Consider the following 23,220-nt stretch of genomic DNA (forward strand, 5'->3'; position numbering starts at 1 on the left):
CTGACAACTCACCAGTATTTCGTACAGCTCATCTTCATCACAATCCTCTGGCTCCCTTCCCAACAGCTCTTCTGTTTTCTGGAAATGCAAAGTAATGATGTCGATGACAGAGGTCATGGAGCTCACTGCTTTTGCTGAGAGCAGATCTGACATTGATGTGTGGTGCGCTCACCCTCTCAGCTATTATCCTGGCAAAGGGCAGGTACCCCGTCTCTCCCACGTGATAATTACAGAAAATTCAAGACATGTTTGACTCCAGCGAAACCACAGAGTTGCCCTAGGTCTTGATGCAGGAAGCTTAGCACTTATATCACATCATCTGCTTGTTTTTATGCCTCTGTTCTTCTCCCCAGGTGAAAATCAGATTACACACTTATGTCCCTGAGCCCTAATCATGCTTTCTCCCTGACTTTTACATCTACTGTTGAAAAGTGTTTATCATTAGGAGCAGAGTAAGTGAAACAGTTTCCAAATTATGGCCCACAGCATTCTGAACGGCACTAATGAATCTCATTTAAAGCTAACACTATCAGAGCAAACATCTTTGCAGGATAGGTTACGTTTCAGTTGAAGTGAAATAGATTTGGGGAACGGCAGGGCTGTCAATCATGAATGACATATTGAGCTGGTCTTGTGCATGTCTCTATCTTTCTTCTCAAAGCAGTGTGGGATTTGTCCCTTATATAACTGAAGCATCCCTCTTGGCGTGCAGTTAATAGGCCTCTACGAATGGACCACAGTCATTATCCTTTGGCTAGAAAACAGTTTGGGCAGTGGTTACATGAACTAGTCAGACAGCACTTGAACTGGCTAATTTCCTCAGTAACACCTTATCTGTTAAATTAACACTTTCTGCCACCAACAATAGGAACCAGTAAAAAAAACAAGCAAAGAGGAAACATGAAGGAAAACGCTGTACCAATATCGTCTGGAGTTCATCACTGGAGCATTTCACATGATAATTCACCATGTCCAGGAAAACGTCCTTCCTGTTCTCCAGCTTGTTTATTTTGTCATAGGCGTCTGTGTTCAAGACGGACCAACCAAGGAACTGTGTGAGAGACTTTGGAGCAAGAGGACACCAGAGTGATAACTGTTTAATGCCATCGTTTTTTATCAAGGTGAATAACTGCTTTGATCTATGTTAGGAATACAGGGATGTGTTGATGTTTTTAAATGACACACACACACTCCAAAAATGTCCTGTTATTATAGTGCACACAAAAATGAGAAGGGTGGATAGAGCATTGGCCTGAGAACTTGGGAAGTCGGAGTTCAAATCCTACTGTGGCTGTTTGCGACCCTGGGCAAGACATTTAACCCTCCACTGCTGCAGGTACAAGCTTAGGGACCCTTTCACTAGAGTGTAATGTTAACACGGGACTTTCCCATGTGCTAAGGCTAGATTTAACCAAGGAGTAGGGCACTTCTAAAAACCACGAGGAAGACATGAAGAATGCAGTGGCATTCCTTGGTCGGCTGGCACTCTGGGCGGATTGCAGCCGGGTGCAGCGTCGTCTCCCCCCACCACGGCACATCACCTCAAGACACCCCCCCCCCCTCCCGGGTGCATTGCCTCTTACTTCCTGGGGTGCTGGGAGCAGCCGCGCAGCTGTCGGCTCTGCAGGTTCCCTGCTCCCTCTGCCCCGGGACAGGAAATAACATCAGAGTGAGCAGGGAACTGGTGGAGCCGACAGCCGCGTGCCTGCTCCCTGCACCCCCCCCCCCCCCCCCGCAGAATGCACCTGGGGGGACCGCCCCCACCATCCCACCCTTGGTATGCCTCTGGAAGAATGGCAGTAAGTAATGTTTATTTGCAATGAGCCAAAAGGACTCAACACAGTGACTGTGTTTTGGTGCCTAAGCGCCTGCCTCAGGAGTCTAACCAACCTGGTGAATAAAGGTTAAATGGACTTCTGTGCAGCTGAGACAACTGTGTGAGTAGAATGGATATGTTGAATCATACTGAAAAACCTCAACAAAAGCAGCAGCGCTGGAGATGTTGAGCATTATGCTGTTACTGCGTGCTAATCACAATATGGTAGCTGGATAGCGCAGGGCCATCCACTTTTCGTCTGTGACACACCCCTCTACAAAAATATTTTTAAAAAATTGTTGCTTAACGTGTGAAAACATTTAAAATACTGCAAAACATGTTAAAGCATTTTGCATTAGGCCTGTTTTCCTGTGCTAATGCCAGGTTAAGAGCTCAACACCCTTTAGTAAAAGAACCCCTTTGATTGTAAACCTTCTGGGGACAGGAAAGTATCTACTGAATCTGAATGTAACATGCTTTGAACAACTACTAAAAAGTGTGAGATAAATTAATAATAATAATTTAAAAAACAAAAACACTGGAGGAGTTTCTGAGTGTGTGTTACAGGGGGTGTCTACTGGCTGTCCTCCAGCTCCAGTCAGTCCCTCACATACATGTCAGCAGTCCTAGCTTTTTACAGCTCTGTCCTGTTCATGCCTTTGCATCACAGCAGCTCATTGTTATGGATTGAAATAAAGTTTTCTATGTAATAGACTAAGGCCTTTAGTTTAGAAATTTTATTTGTGATTTGCACATGTAAATGCCGGCATTTGCCTATGGAAACAACATCTGCTTGTAAATAGACATTTTAGAAAGGGCTCAGTTTACACGTGGATAACCATAATATGGAGAAATTGTGACAGGCAACTGTTGAAGAAAGCTTACAAATCCAAGATGGTACCTGAAACAATGAAGGATGAAGTAACTTGCCCAAGATCACAAGGAGTGTCAGTGAAACAAAGGAGACTGAACCCCTACTTGCTTGGTTCTTTGCCCATTGCTCTAATCATTGGGCAGGTTGTAAATATTTTTTTTTTATTTGTTGTATTTGTATCCCACATTTTCCCACCTATTTGCAGGCTCAATGTGGCTTACATAGTACCATGATGGCGATCGCCAATTCCAGTATGACAGATACAGAGTGGTAGTGTGTTAAAGTTCACAAGTGAGAACACATTAGGTAATCAAGGAGGAAGAGTTAAGTTTTGTCCAGTTCTAGTATTAGTTTCATTGTGTTGCAGGGTTCAGGTGTTTAAGTTGGATCATTAGGGTATGCCTTCTTGAACAGGTTGGTTTTTAATGATTGGGAAAGTGGTAGTTAGTTGGGAAAGTAAGGACAGTGCCGGGTGGACTTCTACAGTCTGTGTCCTAGAAATGGCAAAGAAAGAGCAGGATCAAGTATTTAATCATGAATGGATCATGAGTATGACTGTTGGGCAGACTGGATAGACTGTTCAGGTCTTTATCTGCCAATAACGTCCATCTACCCTTCCCTTCTTCCTTTCCCAATTCACCCATTCTTGACCTGATCCTCTTATGTAAACTGCCTTGAACCTCCAGCTGGGATTTGTGCAGTATACAAACTGCTGATTAGATTAGATCATCTACTATGTTACTATGGGTCCCTTTTACAAGGCGGAGGGGGCTTACCACTCGCTAAAGAGGAAGTACTACCGGGCTACTGTAGCAGCCCGGCAGCACTTCTCTATGTTTCTGTCACTACAATCTCTGATATTTGGAAGGATGAGATGTGATATGCAGTGAAAGCCTTTCACTAAATGTAATTCCATGTCAGACAGACTTACTTCCATTAGAACCTCATCCATCTCGTCAAAGGGTTTTCCATCCTTCCTGTTGTAGAACGTAGCAACTCCAACAGTCTCCTCTTTCTTGTTGACTATTGGCATGGAAAGAACATTTTTGATCATCCAGCCAGTCTCATCCAGAGGTTCTTTCTATATAAAAATATTTAGTCTTAGTATAATTGCAATCTATATATCATCGCTAGAAGTTTCTAACGAGTTGTGATAAAAATGGGGCAATCTAAGCATGGAACATGTAATCCGTTGGGTTGGTCGTGAGCCCTTGGGCCTTGGCCGAGGCCAGCAGGGTGCCGACCCAGGCCAAGGGGAGACCGACCCACCACCACACACCCCAGCTACACAATACCCCCTAAGCTACCCCTCCCCACAGTCCCTCAGGAAGAAGGGAAATAGGCATACAGGTGGGCCTCATGGCCGAACCGGAACCCTCGTACACAGAGCCACTCGTGTGAGCCTCACGGCTGAACTGGAACCCAATCACACACAGGGAGGGGTGAAAGAACCCAGAGGGCCCCAAGATGCCAGACACGCGCTGAACACCAGCAATAGGGCAGAGGGGAAAACAAAGGACCAGAGCGGCACGCCCACCCAGGGGACTAGTGCAGGACAGGGGAACTAACACAGCAACCCCCCCCCCCCCCCACCAGGGTAGGAGCCCCAGGCAGAAGCCAGAGGAACCAGACACAAAAGGAAGGCAGAAAGCTTTTGCCTTAAACCCACTGTAGACAGAGGCACACAGAACACAAAGGGTTAAGCTTGCAGAGCCAGCAGAGAGAGAGTGCCATAAATCAACAAACAATCAGAGAGAACGCTTCCCCTCCCGAGAGGGAGCGGGGCCCATCCAACAAACACACTGGCAGAGGCAGGAATACAATACACACAGTACACAAAGGGTTAAACTCACTGAGCCAGCAGGCGGGACACTGGGAAGAGAAATCCTTAAAACAAACAAACAAAGGAGAACACTCTCACTCAGCCCAGAGTCCCCGGAGGCTGAGCAATGCCCAGCCCCCACTAAACAAACGAGCAGCTGACCCTGATTACAGAGCTACGCACACACACACACACACACACACACACACAGCAGCAGCTAACCCAGAGGGAAGGAAAAGAATACTCTAATACAACACAGATCCCTGTCAGAACCTAGAGCATGTTCTGAGAGAAAACTATCAGGCTTTCCTGTTACCACCAAGTAAGTAAAGCAAAAGCAGAGAAACTCTTCAGCTGCAGGCTAAAGTACTATCCCCTGACGTCAGCACAACACCTGGCAGCCAATCAGAAGAGACGTCCCCCCTCCCCCTCAGCCAAACCGGCAGAATCATAACATCACCCCCCCTTCAAGGGCCCCCCCTACCCCGTCCACGAGGTTTAGGTTTGTGAGAGAAAAGGCGATGGAACCGTCTGACTAGGACTGGCGCGTGGACATGAGTAGCGTCCTCCCAGGAGTTGTCTGCCGGTCCATATCCCTTCCACGCAATGAGATACTGGAGATGTCCCCGGAAGCGCCTTGCATCCAAGACATCCCGGACTTCGTATTCCCCCTGGGAGGCTGAGATGGCTGGACTAGCAGGCAACGCGGGCAAAGCCCCTTTTCTCAGAATCACAGGCTTCAGCAAGGACACATGAAACGTGTTATGTACCCGTAATGTAGGTGGTAACTTTAGCTGATAACAGACCCGATTCACTTGCCTCACAATGGGATACGGGCCCACAAATCGAGGTGCAAAGTGGGAGGATGGAATCTTCAGACGAAGATTACGCGTGGACAACCACACCAAGTCACCAGGCTGGAAGCGCGGTTCCACTCTGCGAGACCGATCCACTTGGCGTTTTATACGAGCGGAGGTCACTCGCAGCGCTTTCTGAACTGACGACCAAATTGCTTGGAGCGAGGTCACCGCATTGGCCGCTGCCGGGACATCCGAGTTGGTTTTCAAGGAGGCTGGTATCCGCGGATGTTGTCCATATACGATGCAAAAGGGCGAAGCGCCCATGGCCAAGCTCACTCGGTTGTTATGAGCGAATTCTGCCCAAGGCAGCAGCTGACTCCAGTCATTGTGGTGCTCATTGACATACATCCGCAAGAACTGCTTCAAGCATTGGTTCACTCGTTCTGTTTGGCCATTGGATTGTGGGTGATATCCCGACGAAAAGTTCAGCTTTATTTCAAGGGCCCGATTCAGGGCTCTCCAGAACTTTGAGACAAACTGTACTCCTCGATCAGAGGTAATAGATTCTGGCAGACCATGGAGATGAAAAATAGCGCTGATGAAATACTGTGCCAGCTTCACCGCCGAAGGAAGGGTAGGCATGGGTATGAAGTGGGCCATTTTAGAAAACCGGTCCACCACTACCAAGACAACTGTGTGCCCTTCAGAGTTGGGCAGATCCATAACAAAGTCCATGGCAATGTGGGTCCACGGTCTCTCAGGTACCGGTAAAGGCATCAGCAACCCCTGGGGTCTCCGACGGTCAGCTTTATGCTGGGTGCACTCAGGACACGCAGCCACGAACTCCTGCACATCCCGATCAAGTGAAGGCCACCAATACTGCTGGGAGATGAACTGCTTGGTTCCCAGGATCCCGGGATGTCCTGCCATTAGAGAGGCATGCCCCCATTGGAGTGTCTTTTCTCTTAGCCGGGGTGGCACAAAGGTCATACCTGCAGGTACTGCTAGCGTCATCGCGGGCACAATGACATCGGGTTTAATAACATACTGCAGGGGTTCTTCCTCCAGGTCAGCCTCCATGGACCTGGAGAGGGCGTCTGCCTTGATGTTCCTCTCCGCTGGACGATAAGTCAGAATGAAATCAAAGCGGGAGAAGAATAGTGCCCACCGGGCCTGGCGAGGATTCAGCCTTCTCGCTTCTCGTAAATAAGTCAGGTTTTTATGGTCCGTGAACACCGTGAAGGGCTCCTGCGCTCCTTCCAGCAGATGACGCCATTCTTCCAGGGCCAATTTAATGGCTAATAGCTCCTGATCCCCGATGGCATAATTCTTCTCGGCAGGGGTATACTTTTTAGAGAAGAATGCACATGGGAGAAGTTTCCCACTGGGGTGGGCCTGGGACAGCACTGCTCCTACGCCAAACAATGATGCGTCCACTTCCACGAAAAATGTATTTGTCGGGTTGGGATGGCGCAACACTGGAGCTCCAACAAATGCCTGTTTCAGATTCTCAAAGGCCTGACACGCCTCAGGCGACCAGTTGCGAGCGTCAGCGTTCTTCTTAGTCAAGGCAGTAAGAGGGGCAGTCAGGGACGAGTAATTCCAAATAAACTGCCTATAGTAGTTTGCAAAACCTAAGAAGCGCTGTAGAGCCTTACGCCCCGTAGGTTGCTGCCAGTGCAGGATGGCTGTCAGCTTACTGGGGTCCATACGCAGCCCGTGGTTAGAAATGATGTACCCCAGGAAGAGCAGTTCGGAGCAATGGAATTCACATTTTTCCAATTTCACATAGAGGTGGTTCTCCCTCAACCGCTGCAATACGGTCTTCACGTGCTCCTGGTGCTCTTCCTCAGCCCTTGAAAAAAATCAAAATGTTGTCCAAGTAGACCATCACAAACTTATACAGGAGATCCCTGAAGATGTCATTCATGAAGGCTTGGAAGACGGCTGGAGCATTAGCAAGTCCAAACGGCATTACCAGATATTCGTAATGCCCGTCGCGGGTGTTAAACGTCGTCTTCCACTCATCCCCCTCCTTGATCCGCACAAGGTTGTAGGCCCCCCTGAGATCGAGCTTGGAGAAGATCTGGGCCCCCTGGAGGCGGTCAAACATCTCAGAAATCAAGGGAAGGGGGTATTTGTCCTTCCGCGTGATGGCATTGAGTCCCTTGTAGTCAATACAGGGGCGCAACCCCCCATCCTTCTTCTCCACGAAGAAGAATCCAGCCCCCGCGGGCGATTTAGAGGGCCAGATGAAGCCTCGAGCTAGGTTCTCTCGAATATACTGGGACATGGCTTCCGTCTCTGGCCGGGATAGGGGGTATACGCGGCCACAGGGAGGTTCAGTGCCAGGTAGTAGCTCTATGGCACAGTCATAGAAGTGATGAGGAGGCAGAATCTCTGCTTGCTGTTTGGAAAAAACATCTTCAAAGGATCTGTAGGGGCCTGGTAACATAACATTGGCTCGATCCAAAGAAAGCGTCACTGGGGCTGGCGAGACCTTATCCAAACAGATCTTCTGGCAGCCCGGGCCCCACGCCGTCAATTCATCCCGGGCCCAATCAATGCAAGGGTTATGCAGGCGAAGCCAGGGTAATCCCAGGATTATGGCCTCAGTGGCCGACGGAAGGACATAGAAGGAGATAACTTCTTTGTGTAAGACTCCTACCCGTATGGTCATAGGCACGGTCCTGGAGCGGAGGACTCCCCGAACCAGTCCCTAAGCCGCTGAGACAGTGATGGACTGAGGTAACTCCATCGTAGGAATTTGATGAACCCGCACCAGGTCCGCGCTGATAAAGTTGCCTCCCGCCCCCGAGTCAACTAGCGCCTCAAAACAAGGGGTATCCTTAATCGCCAGTAGAACTGGCACCAAAACCTGCATCCAAGGGGAGACGGACTTTGGCCCTGACCCGGTCTCCCTAGCCGGTATCAGGGCTGCTGGTTTCCCGACTTCTTTCTCTTCGGGCACTCACGGACAAAGTGCCCCTTCACTCCACAATGCAGGCACAGCCCCTTAGAGCGTCTCCGCTGTCTCTCCTGGGCCGCCCGGTCAACCTGCATAGGTTCAGACCCGTCGGGCACACCCAGCGACGGGGAAGCAGGGCTCTTGTGCGAGCTCCTCGAGTTAGCCCCTGCAACCTGCTGTCCAGCGCGACGTTCACAGGCTCGCTCCCTGAACCGGATGTCCACCTGGGTGCAGAGACGGATGAGGTCATTCAGATCTGAGGGCAGCTCCCGGCCTGTGAGTTCGTCCTTAATGTTGGCCGACACTGGGAAGAGAAATCCTTAAAACAAACAAACAAAGGAGAACGCTCTCACTCAGCCCAGAGCCCCCCCCCCCCCCCCCCCCGGAGGCTGAGCAATGCCCAGCCCCCACTAAACAAACGAGCAGCTGACCCTGATTATAGAGCTACGCACACACACACAGCAGCAGCTAACCCAGAGGGAAGGAAAAGAATACTCTAATACAAGACAGATCCCTGTCAGAACCTAGAGCACTTTCTGAGAGAAAACTATCAGGCTTTCCTGTTACCACCAAGTAAGTAACGCTACGCAAAAGCAGAGAAACTCTTCAGCTGCAGGCTAAAGTACTATCCCCTGACGTCAGCACAACCCCTGGCAGCCAATCAGAAGAGACGTCCCCCCCTCCCCCTCAGCCAAACCGGCAGAATCATAACAGAACATAAAACCACAGATCAATAAGGTGCACTTCACTTCACTGCCATAGACCCCAGTTGTTCTCTGTTTTCCCCTCACTTCTTCGCAACGTAGGCCTCTCTGTGCCAATTCAAGGTTTTCTTAAAATCTATGATTATTTTTTTGCCTTCACCACCTTCCCTGGGAACCTTTCCATGCATCCTTTCACCTCTGCAAAAATGAACTTTTTTTCTAATGTTCCTTCTGAGCTTGCCCTGCTATGCCTCATATCATGACTTCTAGAATTTTCAGGATGCTTCTTATTCATTATTTCTACATTTGAGGCATTTGAATATCTCTATCATACCTCCTTCTCTTTCTCTTCCTTTAGGGTCTCCTTAGTTAGGATCTTAAGTCTCATAACATAGGATTTTTGGAACAGATGCAAAACCACTTTCATAGCCCTTCCGTGGAAGATTCCCAGCGTTTTCATTTTCGTGTTCTCATTCAACACATTTCTGATATCTTAGGGTCACTTCAAATTTTATTTTGGGATCTTTTGGGTTTTAGTGCTCAGAGTTTTGTGTCGCATTTTATTGGTTAGAAGATAGAGAGAGAATTACATTTTAATAAATTAAAAATAAAATAATAAAAACTATGTCTAATTACAAGTTTTAAGTGAGAGGAAAGCCAAAGACCATCTAGGATCTTGGCACAGTAGCAGAATTGGAAATTGGCAGATTAAATGAACCTTGAAGTCTGTATCTGCCCTCACATTCCATGTTTCTAAGCTATCCATCCCACTCCTGGAATGAGTTGCACTGCAGGTGCAGCCTTGGTTACCAGAAGTTCCACTGAAATGAATCAGTAAATCTGGTCTGCGCAATCTAAGGGTATTTTTATAACAGGGTACCAATAAAAATTCTAAAAAGTGAGTTTATTTATATAGGCCATATGGGACAGATTCTATATATGGTGCCTAAAAAAATCCACATGGTAAACCTTTCCGTCTAAGCGTATTCTGCAAGCTATACCTAGATTTAGGTGCGGTATATAGAATACACTTAGCTGATATCCCAGTGCTTAAAACTACACACAGCCATTTACACCAACAAAAATGTGGGGTTGATCCCTGCATGTAGATTTATGCACACTGGGCCATATTCTAAAACACTGCTCATAAATTTTGGAATGCCCAGGAAATTTGCTATACCTTCATATTTCAAGCACCTTACGCAACTATTTGCAACTACTGCAAAACACTGCCGTTCAGCTAGTTTGTGGTCTGGGTTGTCGTGACAGAGGGTCATCTCCCAGACAAAACCTACACTGGCTGCCAATCAGTCAGCATATTAAACTTGTATAAAATGTTTGTACGTTTGGGTAGCTTGCCAGGTGCCCTTGACCTGGATTGGCCGCTGTCAGGGACAGGATTCTGGGCTCGATAGACCTTTGGTCTTTTCCCAGTATGGCATTACTTACGTAAACTTTAAGGTAATCTACTAAATCTTTAAATCTGTATTTGGTCAGAATTCAGAGGGGCTGGGTGAACTTCTTGATGTACCATCCCTAAACAAGAATTTAGTCTTTCTGAGGACACTGAAACTGGGTTTTCCCTCTATGAAGGGCATTCGCTTCAGGACCATTAATGAAAATTCCTTCCCTTTCACTGGGAAACGACTATGAGACACACTACCACCAGATCTAAAACATTCATCTTCCTATCACTCCTTCCAGAAGACTTTGAAGACCTACCTGTTTGACCAACAGCCAGGCCTATGTCAATTGATCTGCGTACTTATGTAATCGACCTCAGTTTCACCTTAATGCTTATAGTTCTGAGATGTTAATGCCCCCTCTATTGTTGAGACCCTCTTGCACTGTAAACTGCTATGAATCCTTTTGGAAAATGGGCAGTATGCAAATCTCCAATAGAATGGAAGAGCACAAAACCTTCCATGGATAAGCAGCAAGCAAAAAAGCCAACCAAAAAGTGGAAGTCACCAAAACCACATGTCCAAAGAACAGAAGTCTCAGAAAATATTCAACTGAAATAGTCCACAATGTTTATTCGTCAACAGCTGAAATCATCTATAATGTTTATTGTTCATCAACAAATGCAGGCAAGACCCAACATGGGCTATGTTTCAGCACACTATCTTCATCAGGGGTCTTGTATTTATGACAGTAAACTTAAAAATGGTAAACTGGATCCGTTCAACACAACATATGACACTTAAATCCCAAATGCTCCAAATTCAGTGTGATATCGCGGCCAACAGTGATCATTCCTGCCACAGAAAACCCAGAACATGAGAGCCTCTTACCTGAAACTCAAAATAGGCATCAACTGCTGTATCCATAATATTGCAGATCTAGAAAAGAAGTATAGACCAATATTTTTTTTTTATCTGAGGCATGTTTAGAAACTATTATCCAGATGTCTGCTCCCTTCTCTCAGGAAGCAATACATTTATCCAGCACAATTCATTGTTATTCCAGCTTCCTAGTTGGTTTAATCAATTAGTTCATTGGCCACATTATTGATCAATAGAACTTTTATTAATACAGTAAGTGTAACATGACTTATCTATATCTACATATCCAGCTGGTTAAATGTAGGTATAATAGCACATAAACTGGAAATAGGAATTAAAGATACTTTGACATTATAATGTTAAACAGAGAAACATACAACATTTCTATGTTTGATATAATTTGGGCAAAACAGGATATAGACATAGATAGATAGATAGATAGATGTAGCTAGTTAAATTTATGTACAATACCATATAATTTAGGTACTTTAAAATGTCAGATACAAGAAATCAACCAATTGAATGTGCATGGGTATTTTCTTATTCATGAACACACATGAAAAAAACAACTCCAAATTAATCCAAAGCATATCTTTCATAACTTGCACAACTTAATCCAAAACACAAGTTCAAACAGGCAGTAACGTTCCCCAACCACTAAAGCCACGGCTTTAAATGTGCTATTGAACTTTTATAGCAAATTTACAGCTTTTGCACAACTTAATCCAAAGTACAACTAGAAACAAGAAATAAAATTTTCCTCTTTTAGCTTGTCTGATTCTCCATTGTACAGAGCACCATCTAGGCTCTTTAATCTGTATCTGACTTCCCCTGTCAGCAGCTTAACTGAAGTTTTCCTGACGCTGCAGAGCCTCAACATTAATCTTCTTGGGAGGTTAATTTTCCCCTGGGCCTCTGGTAAATAAAATATTCCCAGCCCACATAATGCCACTACTTTAAAACAGGGTTTATTTCTAATGGTGCTAAAGTTACCTATCCCAACTTGTCTGTCTGTTTCCCAGCACAAATTCTTTCTTCAGGTACTTTAGCCCAAGGGTTCTCAATCCTCTCTTGGATGCACACCTAAGCCAGTTGGGTTTTCAGGATTACCAAATAATGCATGAGATAGAATTTATTTATTTATTTGGATTTTGCTCACACCTTTTTCAGTAGTAGTTCAAGGTGAGTTACATTCAGGTAGACTGGATATTTCTCTGACCCAGGAGGGCTCACAATCTAAGTTTGTACCTGAGGCAATGGAGGGTTAAGTGACTTGCCCAAAATCACAAGGAGCAGCAGTGGGATTTGAACTGGCCACCTCTGGATTGCAAGACCAGTGCTCTTACCACTAGGCCACTCCTTCACTCCCATACAACTGTTCTCCAAAACATGCAGATTTATATTATGCATTTTCATTGTGGTAATTCTGAAAGCCAACTGGTTAGTTATGCTTCCAGGAGATAGTTGAGCAGCAATGATTCAATCTACTGGATTGATGATTTGCTATAACTTCTGTCTAATTTGGACCTATCACAGGGCCAACACACTGTGTTTCTGTCAATGTCCAAAATACTGATTGTTCCTTAATCCCTTAATGAAAATCAGTAACAGCATTCAAACTCATTTCAGGGGTCTGATAACTAAGCCTGGAGCATTCCACCTCTCTGCAAAGGAATAATGAGGCAGAGAGACAGATCAAACAGAATGGACTTTTGTTCCCTTCAAAGTGCTAATTGGTTTCAGGTGCTCAATTACCTTCAACTGCATTCTAAACCCTTGATGCTTTGTCACTACACCTCCCAGACTCCAATATGATCTTCTATTTTACCAGTTCATGAATTTCAGGGATTAAATCTACCAGAATTCCATGAGTTCACTTCCTTTAAGAACTCTCCTGTGCTCTGTGGTGCTCCCTCTAGTGCCAAACTCATGTATAACCAATGACTTGCTGCCCAGTTTCCAAACATTTCTAATAGGACACTGTGTTGTGACCATTGCATCTGGAGCACTTTAGGATTAAGTATCCTTCATTGGTGTTATAACAGTGGTGTGTGTTCATAGAAACAGCTGTGTATGCATTGGCTCCATATAGGACCCCTGATGAAGGCCATTGTGCTGAAACACGGCCTGTGTTTTGCTATGTACCATTGACAAATAAATAATTTGGAACATTAAATTGTATATTCTTGGAATATGGTACCTTTGGACGTGGTTGTGATGACTTCTACTTCTCATTTGGTTTGTGCTTGCAGTTTTTTGTGGAAGATTTTTGGTTCTTCTTTGGGGTTTTTTTCTCTGCTGCCCAATGTGTCGTTATGTATGTCTATATCTATTTATCTTTCTATTGCAAAGAGAAATAATTCTTTATTTTTCCTACTCACAAGTCCATGTTCAGCAACGTATGTTGGTAGCTTGCTGACTAAGGCCCAGTGGTCAGCAGGAGGATTCCTGTAAGGACATCACACAAACAAGATGTTAATTACAAAACATTTCATGTTCCATTACACACAGTTCATGGCGTCTTGTCTAGATTCACCCTTTCTGAATGGTGCTGCAGTCTTATTTTTACTAATTAACATATGTTTCTGGGTTCACTACCCATATTACATTCCAATATCTTTGCCAATATTTTTGTTATATTTATGCTCATTACTGGTAAAAACAAATATAGAAACATCGAAAATGATGACAGATAAAGACCATATCGCCTACATCAATTACTAAGTTCTACAATCTTTTTCTCTCCTTCAGACATCCTGTGTTCTTGTCCCATGCTTACTTAAATTTAGATACTGTCCTTGGCTCCACCAGCTCCATACAAAATATTTCCTTAGATTATTCCCAAGTCTTCTACCCCCCCCCCCCCTTAATCTCATGCTACTACCCCTTATTGCAGAGCTTCCTATCGACTGAAAGAGACCTGCCTCCTGTGCATTTGGACCATTGATATATCTAAATTTCTCACAAATCTCCCTTTACCTATCCTATCACATATACCTCCCTAGCTCTTTGAAACTCACTTGAAAGGGTTTTCCAAGGCCTAAGGCCTAGTTATTCAGAATAAAGCTATAAACAGTTAAACATTTGAATAGAACTTACGGAATAACTTTAATTTCCTCTTTCCCATGTAAAATGTAGTCAATCACTTTGTAGAAAATGATTTCCTGGATACACACACACACAAAAAAGGAAAGTTCTGGTCATTGGCTTACAGAGAACCAAATGGTGACTTGAGAGTAGTTCATGCTGCTGTATTCTCCGTTCCACCTGCAGATGGTACATTTCTAGCTAGTTAACGGATCATAGCAGGATATCATGAAGGAGTTATGCAAACATTTTGATGTTTTACATACAATCAAACTCCACAACAGTGAACTCTCTCAGATTTTCATCCTGCTGTGTATTTGATTCCCCAAGGGTACACAAGAAGTGCATCTTTTAGATTCCTCAAGAGACTTTAAATCTTAACTGTGTAGGTGATACAGTGGGAATGCTTTAAGACAAATCTTGCTTGTAACAAATTGATGTTTCTCCTATTTGTTTCCTGCCATTGTGGATCTTCTCAAAGAGGTAAGGTTTAGATCTCTTGGGAAGCAGAAAACTCTTGTAATTTGACCAACAGAGTGTTGATCTTTTTTCACAAGCATGGAACTATCATACTCAAATATAAACATGTATTTGGGGTGTAAATAATCAAATTAAAACCTAAAAGTCTTACTCTTCCATCTGGAGTCCTTGGCCCCGAATAGGGGGGGACCTCACCCATCAGAACTGGCCACTGATCGAAAAAGTCCTGAGAAAATAGAATTCATAGATAGTATAGGTTTTAATATCAAATTAACTTGCTTTAATAAGAAAAATACTTTACTGAAGAAATTGAGCACTGGCTTGAAGTACTTTTCCATGGTGCCATCCCACCAGGGTATAAAAGTAATGAGAATAAATATGGACGCTTTCTGAACAGCCAGAAGGACAAGACAGTAAAATGTCCATGACACTATTTCAGGGTCTGTTACTCAGAAATCTCAGACAACCTTCACAGACAGTGGAGGAAGGTCCCACTGACCCTGACTATGACCTTTCACAGGATAATGTCTCTGAGTTGATTTGTCCCAAACTCATATACTGTACAATAATAAACAGCTCTGGATCCCAGGCTTCATTTCAGGTCTCATATTTATTTGATCTATTGCCTATTAGAAAGATATCTAGGTGGTTTCTGAACATATGTTCATTGTTTTTGTTACACCGGCTGGTTCTCGATAATACCAAACTCTGAAACTAGCTAAAAAAAATATGAAGACGTTAAAGAAGGAAGATCTTATGTTTATTTTCCTCTCACAAAACTGCCTGTCCAAGATGGCAGCTGAAAGTTCTGTGATGGAATGGGTCATTCTGATTGACAACTGCTTTGGCCAATGAGATGATTCCATTATTAGCTGAATAGATACCAGTAAGAGGAAAGGTGAAAGAAAGCAAAGCTGTGTGGTAAGAAAATCTTGCTTTATGGTTGTTCGGTAATTTTTCACTAATTAGGATGCTCCATTTCTCCTTACTCTTTTAAAAGAATTGTCAGTGCATGTCATTCTCAGTTGCTTAAATGTTGATTTATATATTTAGGGCTTTTCTCCTATTGCCAGTATATGTAAAAAGGGCTAAATTTATTAAAGTTTGCTTATATGCCAGGCTTGTAGCCAGATGGCCAATTTTGGGTGGACCTGACCTCAAGGAAAGTGGGCACGGAATTCACCCCCCTCCCCTGGCTCCACTCTCCACCCGCCAGCCAATGCAAAATATTAAATATCTGAGTTGTCAGGGATCCCCAGACCCCACCAGGTGAAGATTTCTTCCTCCTTGGGCAGCCAGAACTCTTCCAAATGGCATCCAGAAGCACTTGCTTCAAGCTGATCCCACTTCTGGCAGGCTGCGCATGCTCGGAGCTTGCACATGCATGAAAACTTAGCATGTGCAGTGGGGCTGATGTCATTGTCAGCTTGAGGCAAGTGCTGTCGGCTGCCATTTGGAAGAGTTCTGGCTGTCCAAGGAGGAAGAAATCTTCAGCTGGTGGGGTCTGGGGATCCCCGCCAGCCACAGCAAGAGTGCCACAATTTTGGATGAGCCTCAGTCCAAATTATGGCTACTCCACTGTTATATACCCTTAACGTATATTATTAATAAATAGGTCTTATTGCATAAAATGGAATCCACGTTAAATAAAATGTGTTAAGTGCAAGTTAGCATGCACTAATGCAGTAGCCTAGGTCAAATTTTAAACACAAGTTTTGTCTTTCATTTGTGCTAACCTTTGTTTTTGTCATATCTAGGAGTCCCACAGAGTATCTGTCACAGTTGAGGAAGGCGCGGACTGTGTAAAGCACTTTGTGAAACTGTCTCTCAATGTCTGTGAGCTCTTCAAAGACTTTATTTGCAGACCACAGTAGCACCTATGAGAAAGAAAAGCCCAAATCCATTGAGACTGGAGTCTCTATGCATCCCATACCACAAACATCAAAGTATGTTGGGAAGTCTGATGACGTGTCAAGAGTAATCATCTCACAGCATTGAATTATCACACCGTTTCCCAGCATCTTCAAGTGCAAAACACACCCATATTAACAAAATGCTGTGTGGCAGATAGTGACCTGTGCAGAGCAAGCGATGTAGACATGGATAGGACTCATAGGACCAAAAGAACAAGGGAACCACTGAAACTCCGCCATTTTGTCTTCCAAGTTTAAAAAAAAAGGGGGGGGGGGAAGGGGCAGACATATACATGAATCCCTCACAATGGACCAGCTCCCTCTGTATAGAAGTGCAGGAGATGGGTGAAGCCAGTGTGAGCAGACAGCTTAATCAGTCGCCTTGGATGTCACAGGGCTTCCAGAGTAGCTGCTCTCAACACTCAAGTGAGTCAGATTCAGTGCTCAGGGCAATGCTCTCCCCCCATCTCACTGAGCCTAGGATGAGACAGAGGCTGGAGGGACTCAGAGGAAACACTGTGCTCTTATTTTATTTATTGGGACTTATTAATCGTCTTTATGAAGAGATTCACCCAAGGCAGTGTACAGCAGGTACACTTTAATATAAAACTTACAGTTTTGTTAACAGTATTACTCAGTTTATCTATGTAAGAACATTATAATACATATACAGATGGGTAATGTGAAGAATAAATCAACAGAAATAGTCAAAAGCAACTTCACAGTAAACATCTGAAACATATGAAAAATAGGAGGAAAAGCCTCAAACCCCCCCAGGTATATGTCAAAGCTTGATTTGCACCAAAACAGGTTTTGAAATATACCTGAGTGTTCCGAGGCTTTCCTTTTGCTTTGAAATGCTTTTACTGTGAAGCTACTGTGCTGAGAACATTATAATAACAATCCTTGTGCCTCAGTTCTCTCCTTACAGCCTTTGAATGCTGATGAAATGGGCACCTTACCTGACCTCTGCGGGTTTCACAGTTATGCAGGTAACTCAGATGATAAACTTTGAGTATCAGATTGGCAAAATTGAGGTACTTTAGAAAAATCTGCAAGAAAAGCAATGTGGTACACAATGAACGCTAGATGAGGAATTAGTGGAGCACAGTAACACTATTAATAGAGGGCAAATATTTCTGCCAAAAGCACTGTGGGATTGTTTTCTAAATTAAAGATCCCACATCAGTCCCATCCCGTTTACTATACAAGCTTTACTGTGGAATTCTTTCCCTTTCAGAAATTTGGGACAATTGAATCCTGGCGTATCAGATGTTCACTTCTTTTGCCCAAGCTTTCTCAAGTCTAACTCTCCCTTATCCCTGATGGCCATGGACACATACGTTCTGAATTTTGTTGAAGGAGCAATAGGAGTTAAGAAGTAAGTGAAAATGATCAAGATAATAACCCTACAATTGTCCAAAATGCCATGTGCCTGTGGCTTGAGTGCCTGTGTTCCTGTGGTTTCAAACGTTACCACTATGAGTTACCGCTTCATCATTTCTTGTGAAATGTTGACCATCCACTTTATTGACAGCCATAATAACGGCCACAACATCCTTTCCGTTCAGGACAGGCGAAGCCAGGATGTTCCTTGTCTTGTATTCTGTGAGATTATCTACAAACATGGAGAAATGACCTTCCTACAAAAGAAAAGAAGAAATGTATAAATCAAAGTGTGAGACATTTCTAAATATTCGCGATCCTTTATGGGCCTGATTTTACCAAAAAGATGCCTTTTTGAAGCCGATTTTATAAAGATAACGCAGGTGGCCTGTGCATTTTATAAGCCAGGCTCTCAGATCCAGCTGGAAGAGTGTGCACATGCCAACAGACTCAAATACACTTGCTCCGAGGCAAGTGAAATATGTGCATGCACTCTGCACGTGTACTCACGCGTGTTATAAACTACACATGCACATTGCAATGCCAGCTTGCTATGCCCAAATTATGCCCTCAGGAACTTATATGTACATAAACAGTGAGAATTGGACCAGGCTCTCCAGGAACAAATCAAAGAGACGTTAGATTCCTAATTACACAAATTTTGTTGACAGAAGACTCAATACAGCACTGTGTTTTGGCCAAAGGCCTGTCTCAGAAGTCTTTTAATATAATCTTCAGAGTGAAAACATCCAGTGGCAAATATGCCAATCAGCAATGGAAACATATTGCCAGGCAATTTTATGAAAGACTTTTCAGGCATGGAAAACAAGATTTATAACCTGAAAAATGTTAGAAAATTACCCCCCCCCCTCCCATAATCTACAGGTGGTTCCTGCCTGCTTAACTACCACTGACCAGCTCCCCACATGATATTCAGCAGGAGATAATTGGATAGCGCTCCTGAATATGTGACCACTGTGGCAGTATTTGGCTAGTGCCGGGACAGTCTGGGCATGAAACAGAGGTGGATATTCAGTACCAGTTGACAGATGAATATATGGGAAAATAGGACTGCATACAGGGCAGTTCTGACACCTGGCTAGCTATCCAGGTCCTGGCATCGAGTAGATCTAGATATTCAGATATCCAGTGCTATGGGTCATCCAGAAATGAGTTATGAGGGAGGCTGTAATCTCATGTTTTCTTTCCACAGTTCCAGCCATTGAGGTCGGTGTCTCACATACAGTCACTACATTAAACGCTGACCCTAGATAATCCTAATCCCTGGATTTCATAAATGGAACCCAAATTTGTGCCTGATCCTGACATTAATTGGCTGTAATTTGAATTTGCGCGTGGTTCTGGCTGGATCTGCTCCTAAATCCCCTCATGTGTAACCCAAAAGGAGGTGTGGCCATGGGAGAGGCATGGGTACATTAGGGGCATTCCAGTGTATAAAATTCGGGGGATGTGCTCCCAAATCCCATACCAGGATTTACTGTCCAATAAAGTAGTGAAGGGACGTAGGCCAACCAGAAAACATGTAGGATGCCAGAGGTAGGTACATCAAAGTCTTTATTCTCAGTAAACAGATACAATGGACCCGATTTGGTCCCATGTTTCGGCTATGAAAAAGCCTGCTTCAGGAGTCTATGTATCTGTACATAATGTCTCAACGTCTTTCCACAAAAAGGAAAGAACCACTACAAAAAAAGATGCTACAAATCTTGCTTCAAAAGTGCGGGACCAGGATTTACACCAGGTTTCAGCTGGCATAAGTTCTCCTGACCACAGTTAGGCATGAGAATCCCTGCTAGGCCCCTTAAACAATTGCACTGAGCCCTGATTTTTCCCGGCACCTATTTTGCTGAATTGGTCCCTAAATGCTTTTTCTGAAGGCAGTGTGCATTGTTTACATGGTGGTCCTCTTATGTCCTTCATGGAACGGGAACATTTCTTCCTCTAGAATTCTAAGTCTTGCCTCTAAAATCAGCCCTCTGGCACTCCATCCAGGTATCCGTGCTGTGGATTTAGGAAAGGGAAAGGAGTCTGAATTCAGTCACACCTATTTCAGTAGTAGCAGACAAGGAGAATTATAGTGAGTTTCAAATTTGTTTCTCATTTTCCATTCCCCTTCATCTTACACTGAGCTGACAGTCAATATGTTCAAGAACCTTGTAACTGATATGTGATTACAGGAAGTAACTAACCTGCTAATCTCTCTCACACACACAAGAAGTGACACAGACTGCATATACTGCAGCAGGACATGTTTATCCACTCCTACCCTAGCTGAGATAATATTTAATTACCTCTCTGACCTCATGTGCACCTTTCATTAAATTGGTTACTTTATTTTCTAACTCCTTTTACTCTCTTACCTATCTATATGTTCCATCTTTACTTATACCCTATGCTGTCTATTAAAATGCTCTATTACATAATGGACATTATTCTATAAAGGTTATGCTCCTAAAATTTATGTACCTAATTTATGAGAATAAATTATGCTGATAAATTACAAGCATACATTTCAGGAGCATAAATTTAGGAGAATAACCTTTATAGAATAAGGTCCATTGTGATGACATTGTAAGCAGTAACTATACCATACTTTGTATTGTTATTTGAATGTTTTTACTGCTGTAATTGCCTGTTGCTCATGTTTGATTTATTCCTACTGTACAGCTCCTTGAGTGAATTCCTTCAAAAAGGCAGTAAATAAATCCCTCTGCTGAGGGTTGTGCCAAAGGATTTTGTCAAATGTTTGACAAATCATTCTTGAAGTTTTAGAAAATGTATCTTCATAAATGAAGCATTTGTATCCTTTAATGCCCTAAGCAGTGCATCTAAGAAGGACCCTTACTTCGGCTGCCACTACTGCACATGACAAAGATGTGCTTGTTTTGTTACAAAAATCAAAAAATGATGAAAAGTCTCTCAAAGGAACCTCTGAACGCTGGAACAGCCTTGTACAAATCTCTAAGGAGCTGTGTTTTCTTTTCCCATTCAGAGAACTAATAGAAATGTTAAAATTGTTCAATAATAATCAGTAAACATCCAAAATGTTTATTTCAAATATTCATGGGTAAAGTCGTTTACAGTGTAGTCTATCCCGTCGCTTCAGGCTGGGGTGTATCACCTCTAGGTTTAATCCAAGGTTATTCTAATCAAATCAAGATGAGAGGATTCACATTAAGTACCCAGGGAATTTTCCCCCTGGTGAAATCAGAGGTAATTACGAAGCTAAAAAACCTGTTTGGTTCTCATCTGCCCCATGAAGTGAACCATCACTGGAGGCCATTGTAGAAGTTAAGACATGTTTGGACCTAACATAGTGCAGAACACAGAGAAGCAGCATCTCTGCCAGAATTTCTGAGTATCTCTTTTCATGTTTATTTATTGGGATTTATTAACCACCTTTATGCAGAGACAATATTCTGTATTGCATTTCTTTCTCTGTCCCTTCCCTCTTCACTTCCATGTCCTGGATTCATGAAACCAAAGACATACAAGAATGAAATCCCTTCCCTGCCATCACCCCCCTTCCCCCGGCAGCTCTCTGCTCATTGCAAAACCCAGCTATCTGTATTCCAAGAATAGCTATTATGATGCATCTGATATCACATGAGGCCTTTATTTATTTTATTTTATTCATTTTTTTTAATGTATAATCGTTTAAGGTGGTGAGCTCTAATAAAATGAAATAATAAACAACCAGCTAAAAACATTAAACAATCATAAAGAGTGAATATCTGGAAGGTCTGGATAACTTCTGGGTCTGCCCTGACTCCGCCCCTAGACTCACTGGATAGTGCCACGACGGTCAGAGCAGATATTCAGTGGCACATACGTGTGACTAAATATTAGAGGTTTGGCTGACCAGCATGATTTAACTGGGCAGGAGCCTTTCCTGCCAGTTAAATCATTGTGAATATTGTAGTGTGCAAAATACTGACCTTTCATTTCTCCCTCCATTTCCACAACTGGGTCACTGTAACCCAATATACATTAGTCCTTGCTATGCACCCAGCCAATCTGGTTCTCAGGATATCCACCATGAATATGCATGAGCTAGATTTACATACATTGCTTCCGTTGTATGCAGATATTAATGGTGGATATTCTGAAAATCTGACTGGCCGGGTATGATCTGAGGACTGGACCGAGAGCCACTGACTTATAATAAACTTGAAAGAAAAATGGAAGATATACCTGTTCGACACTGGTGACATTAACAATTTTCTTGGATTGTGCTACATGACCAAGAATGCCCATATCCAATGGGAAGACAATCTCAGAGTCTGGCACAACCAGACACTCCTCCAAAGTGGCATCCTTATGGACATTAAAGAGCCGGGTGGCCAGCTCAGGTGTGCCATTCCTTGTACGGTACATGAAGAGGCTCATGCGGTCTGCCCGGATGAGGAAGCTTATTCGTTTCAGAACATTGAAAACACATTTTTCCATCTGCAGGTTGTCCTGGAACTCTCTAATGAGTTCAAAAATGATTTCGCTGTCCTCCTCACTGGTCATAGTATGATGAGGGCTAATGTCCGCATTACCATTTTTTGAGCTGAGCAGTTGGGGAGTGACCTCTGGTCTGAATTTAAGATCGTAATAATGCTTTGCAAAGGCAGGATTAGAGTCCAAAAACCTCTGCACTGCTTCTTCTGTTACTGCGCTCATTCTAAACACACTGTCTGCCAACTTGCAAAGACCCCACCACTGAATTTGTGTCACACCTAGATGTCCAGTAATGTTCAATTAAAAACAACAAAGAACACCAATACCCCAAATGTCCTGCTCCTTTTCAGCTGCACAGGGGGATCCTGCCTCCTTCCATCTTCCTCTTCTGATTCTGAGCTGGGTTGACCTTAGTCCCCTAACAGTGAAGGTGAAGAAGGGATTATCCTGATCTTTTTAAATGGTCACATGACTCTGCTAATCTGCTGACCAATCACATGCGAGCTTGAGAAGTGCCACTGATAGAAGCTACAGTCAGGGTTTGTAATACTATACTTTACTATCGGACTTGTGCATACCGTTAGTTTTCCAAAAGGATTCACAGCGATTTACATTAAA

General features: G+C 43.7%; 1 protein-coding gene across 1 annotated transcript in view; it reads right to left on the reverse strand.

Moving 5' to 3' along the window:
• Window positions 1-22,824, reverse strand: part of PDE6A (phosphodiesterase 6A) — a 47,959-nt gene extending 25,135 nt beyond the window's left edge. Inside the window, exons 1-11 of the mRNA XM_030212023.1 lie at window positions 22,351-22,824; window positions 18,240-18,392; window positions 17,712-17,801; window positions 16,573-16,713; window positions 14,988-15,062; window positions 14,369-14,433; window positions 13,651-13,717; window positions 11,279-11,326; window positions 3,622-3,771; window positions 920-1,063; window positions 13-78 (exon numbers count right to left, since the gene is read on the reverse strand). Of these exons, the coding sequence (XP_030067883.1) occupies window positions 13-78; window positions 920-1,063; window positions 3,622-3,771; window positions 11,279-11,326; window positions 13,651-13,717; window positions 14,369-14,433; window positions 14,988-15,062; window positions 16,573-16,713; window positions 17,712-17,801; window positions 18,240-18,392; window positions 22,351-22,824 (1,473 nt within the window). The remainder of the gene's footprint in view (window positions 1-12; window positions 79-919; window positions 1,064-3,621; window positions 3,772-11,278; window positions 11,327-13,650; window positions 13,718-14,368; window positions 14,434-14,987; window positions 15,063-16,572; window positions 16,714-17,711; window positions 17,802-18,239; window positions 18,393-22,350) is intronic.
• Window positions 22,825-23,220: the final 396 nt, after the last annotated feature.

This window comes from Microcaecilia unicolor, chromosome 8 (genome assembly GCF_901765095.1).
Source record: "Microcaecilia unicolor chromosome 8, aMicUni1.1, whole genome shotgun sequence".
Taxonomy (NCBI): domain Eukaryota; kingdom Metazoa; phylum Chordata; class Amphibia; order Gymnophiona; family Siphonopidae; genus Microcaecilia; species Microcaecilia unicolor.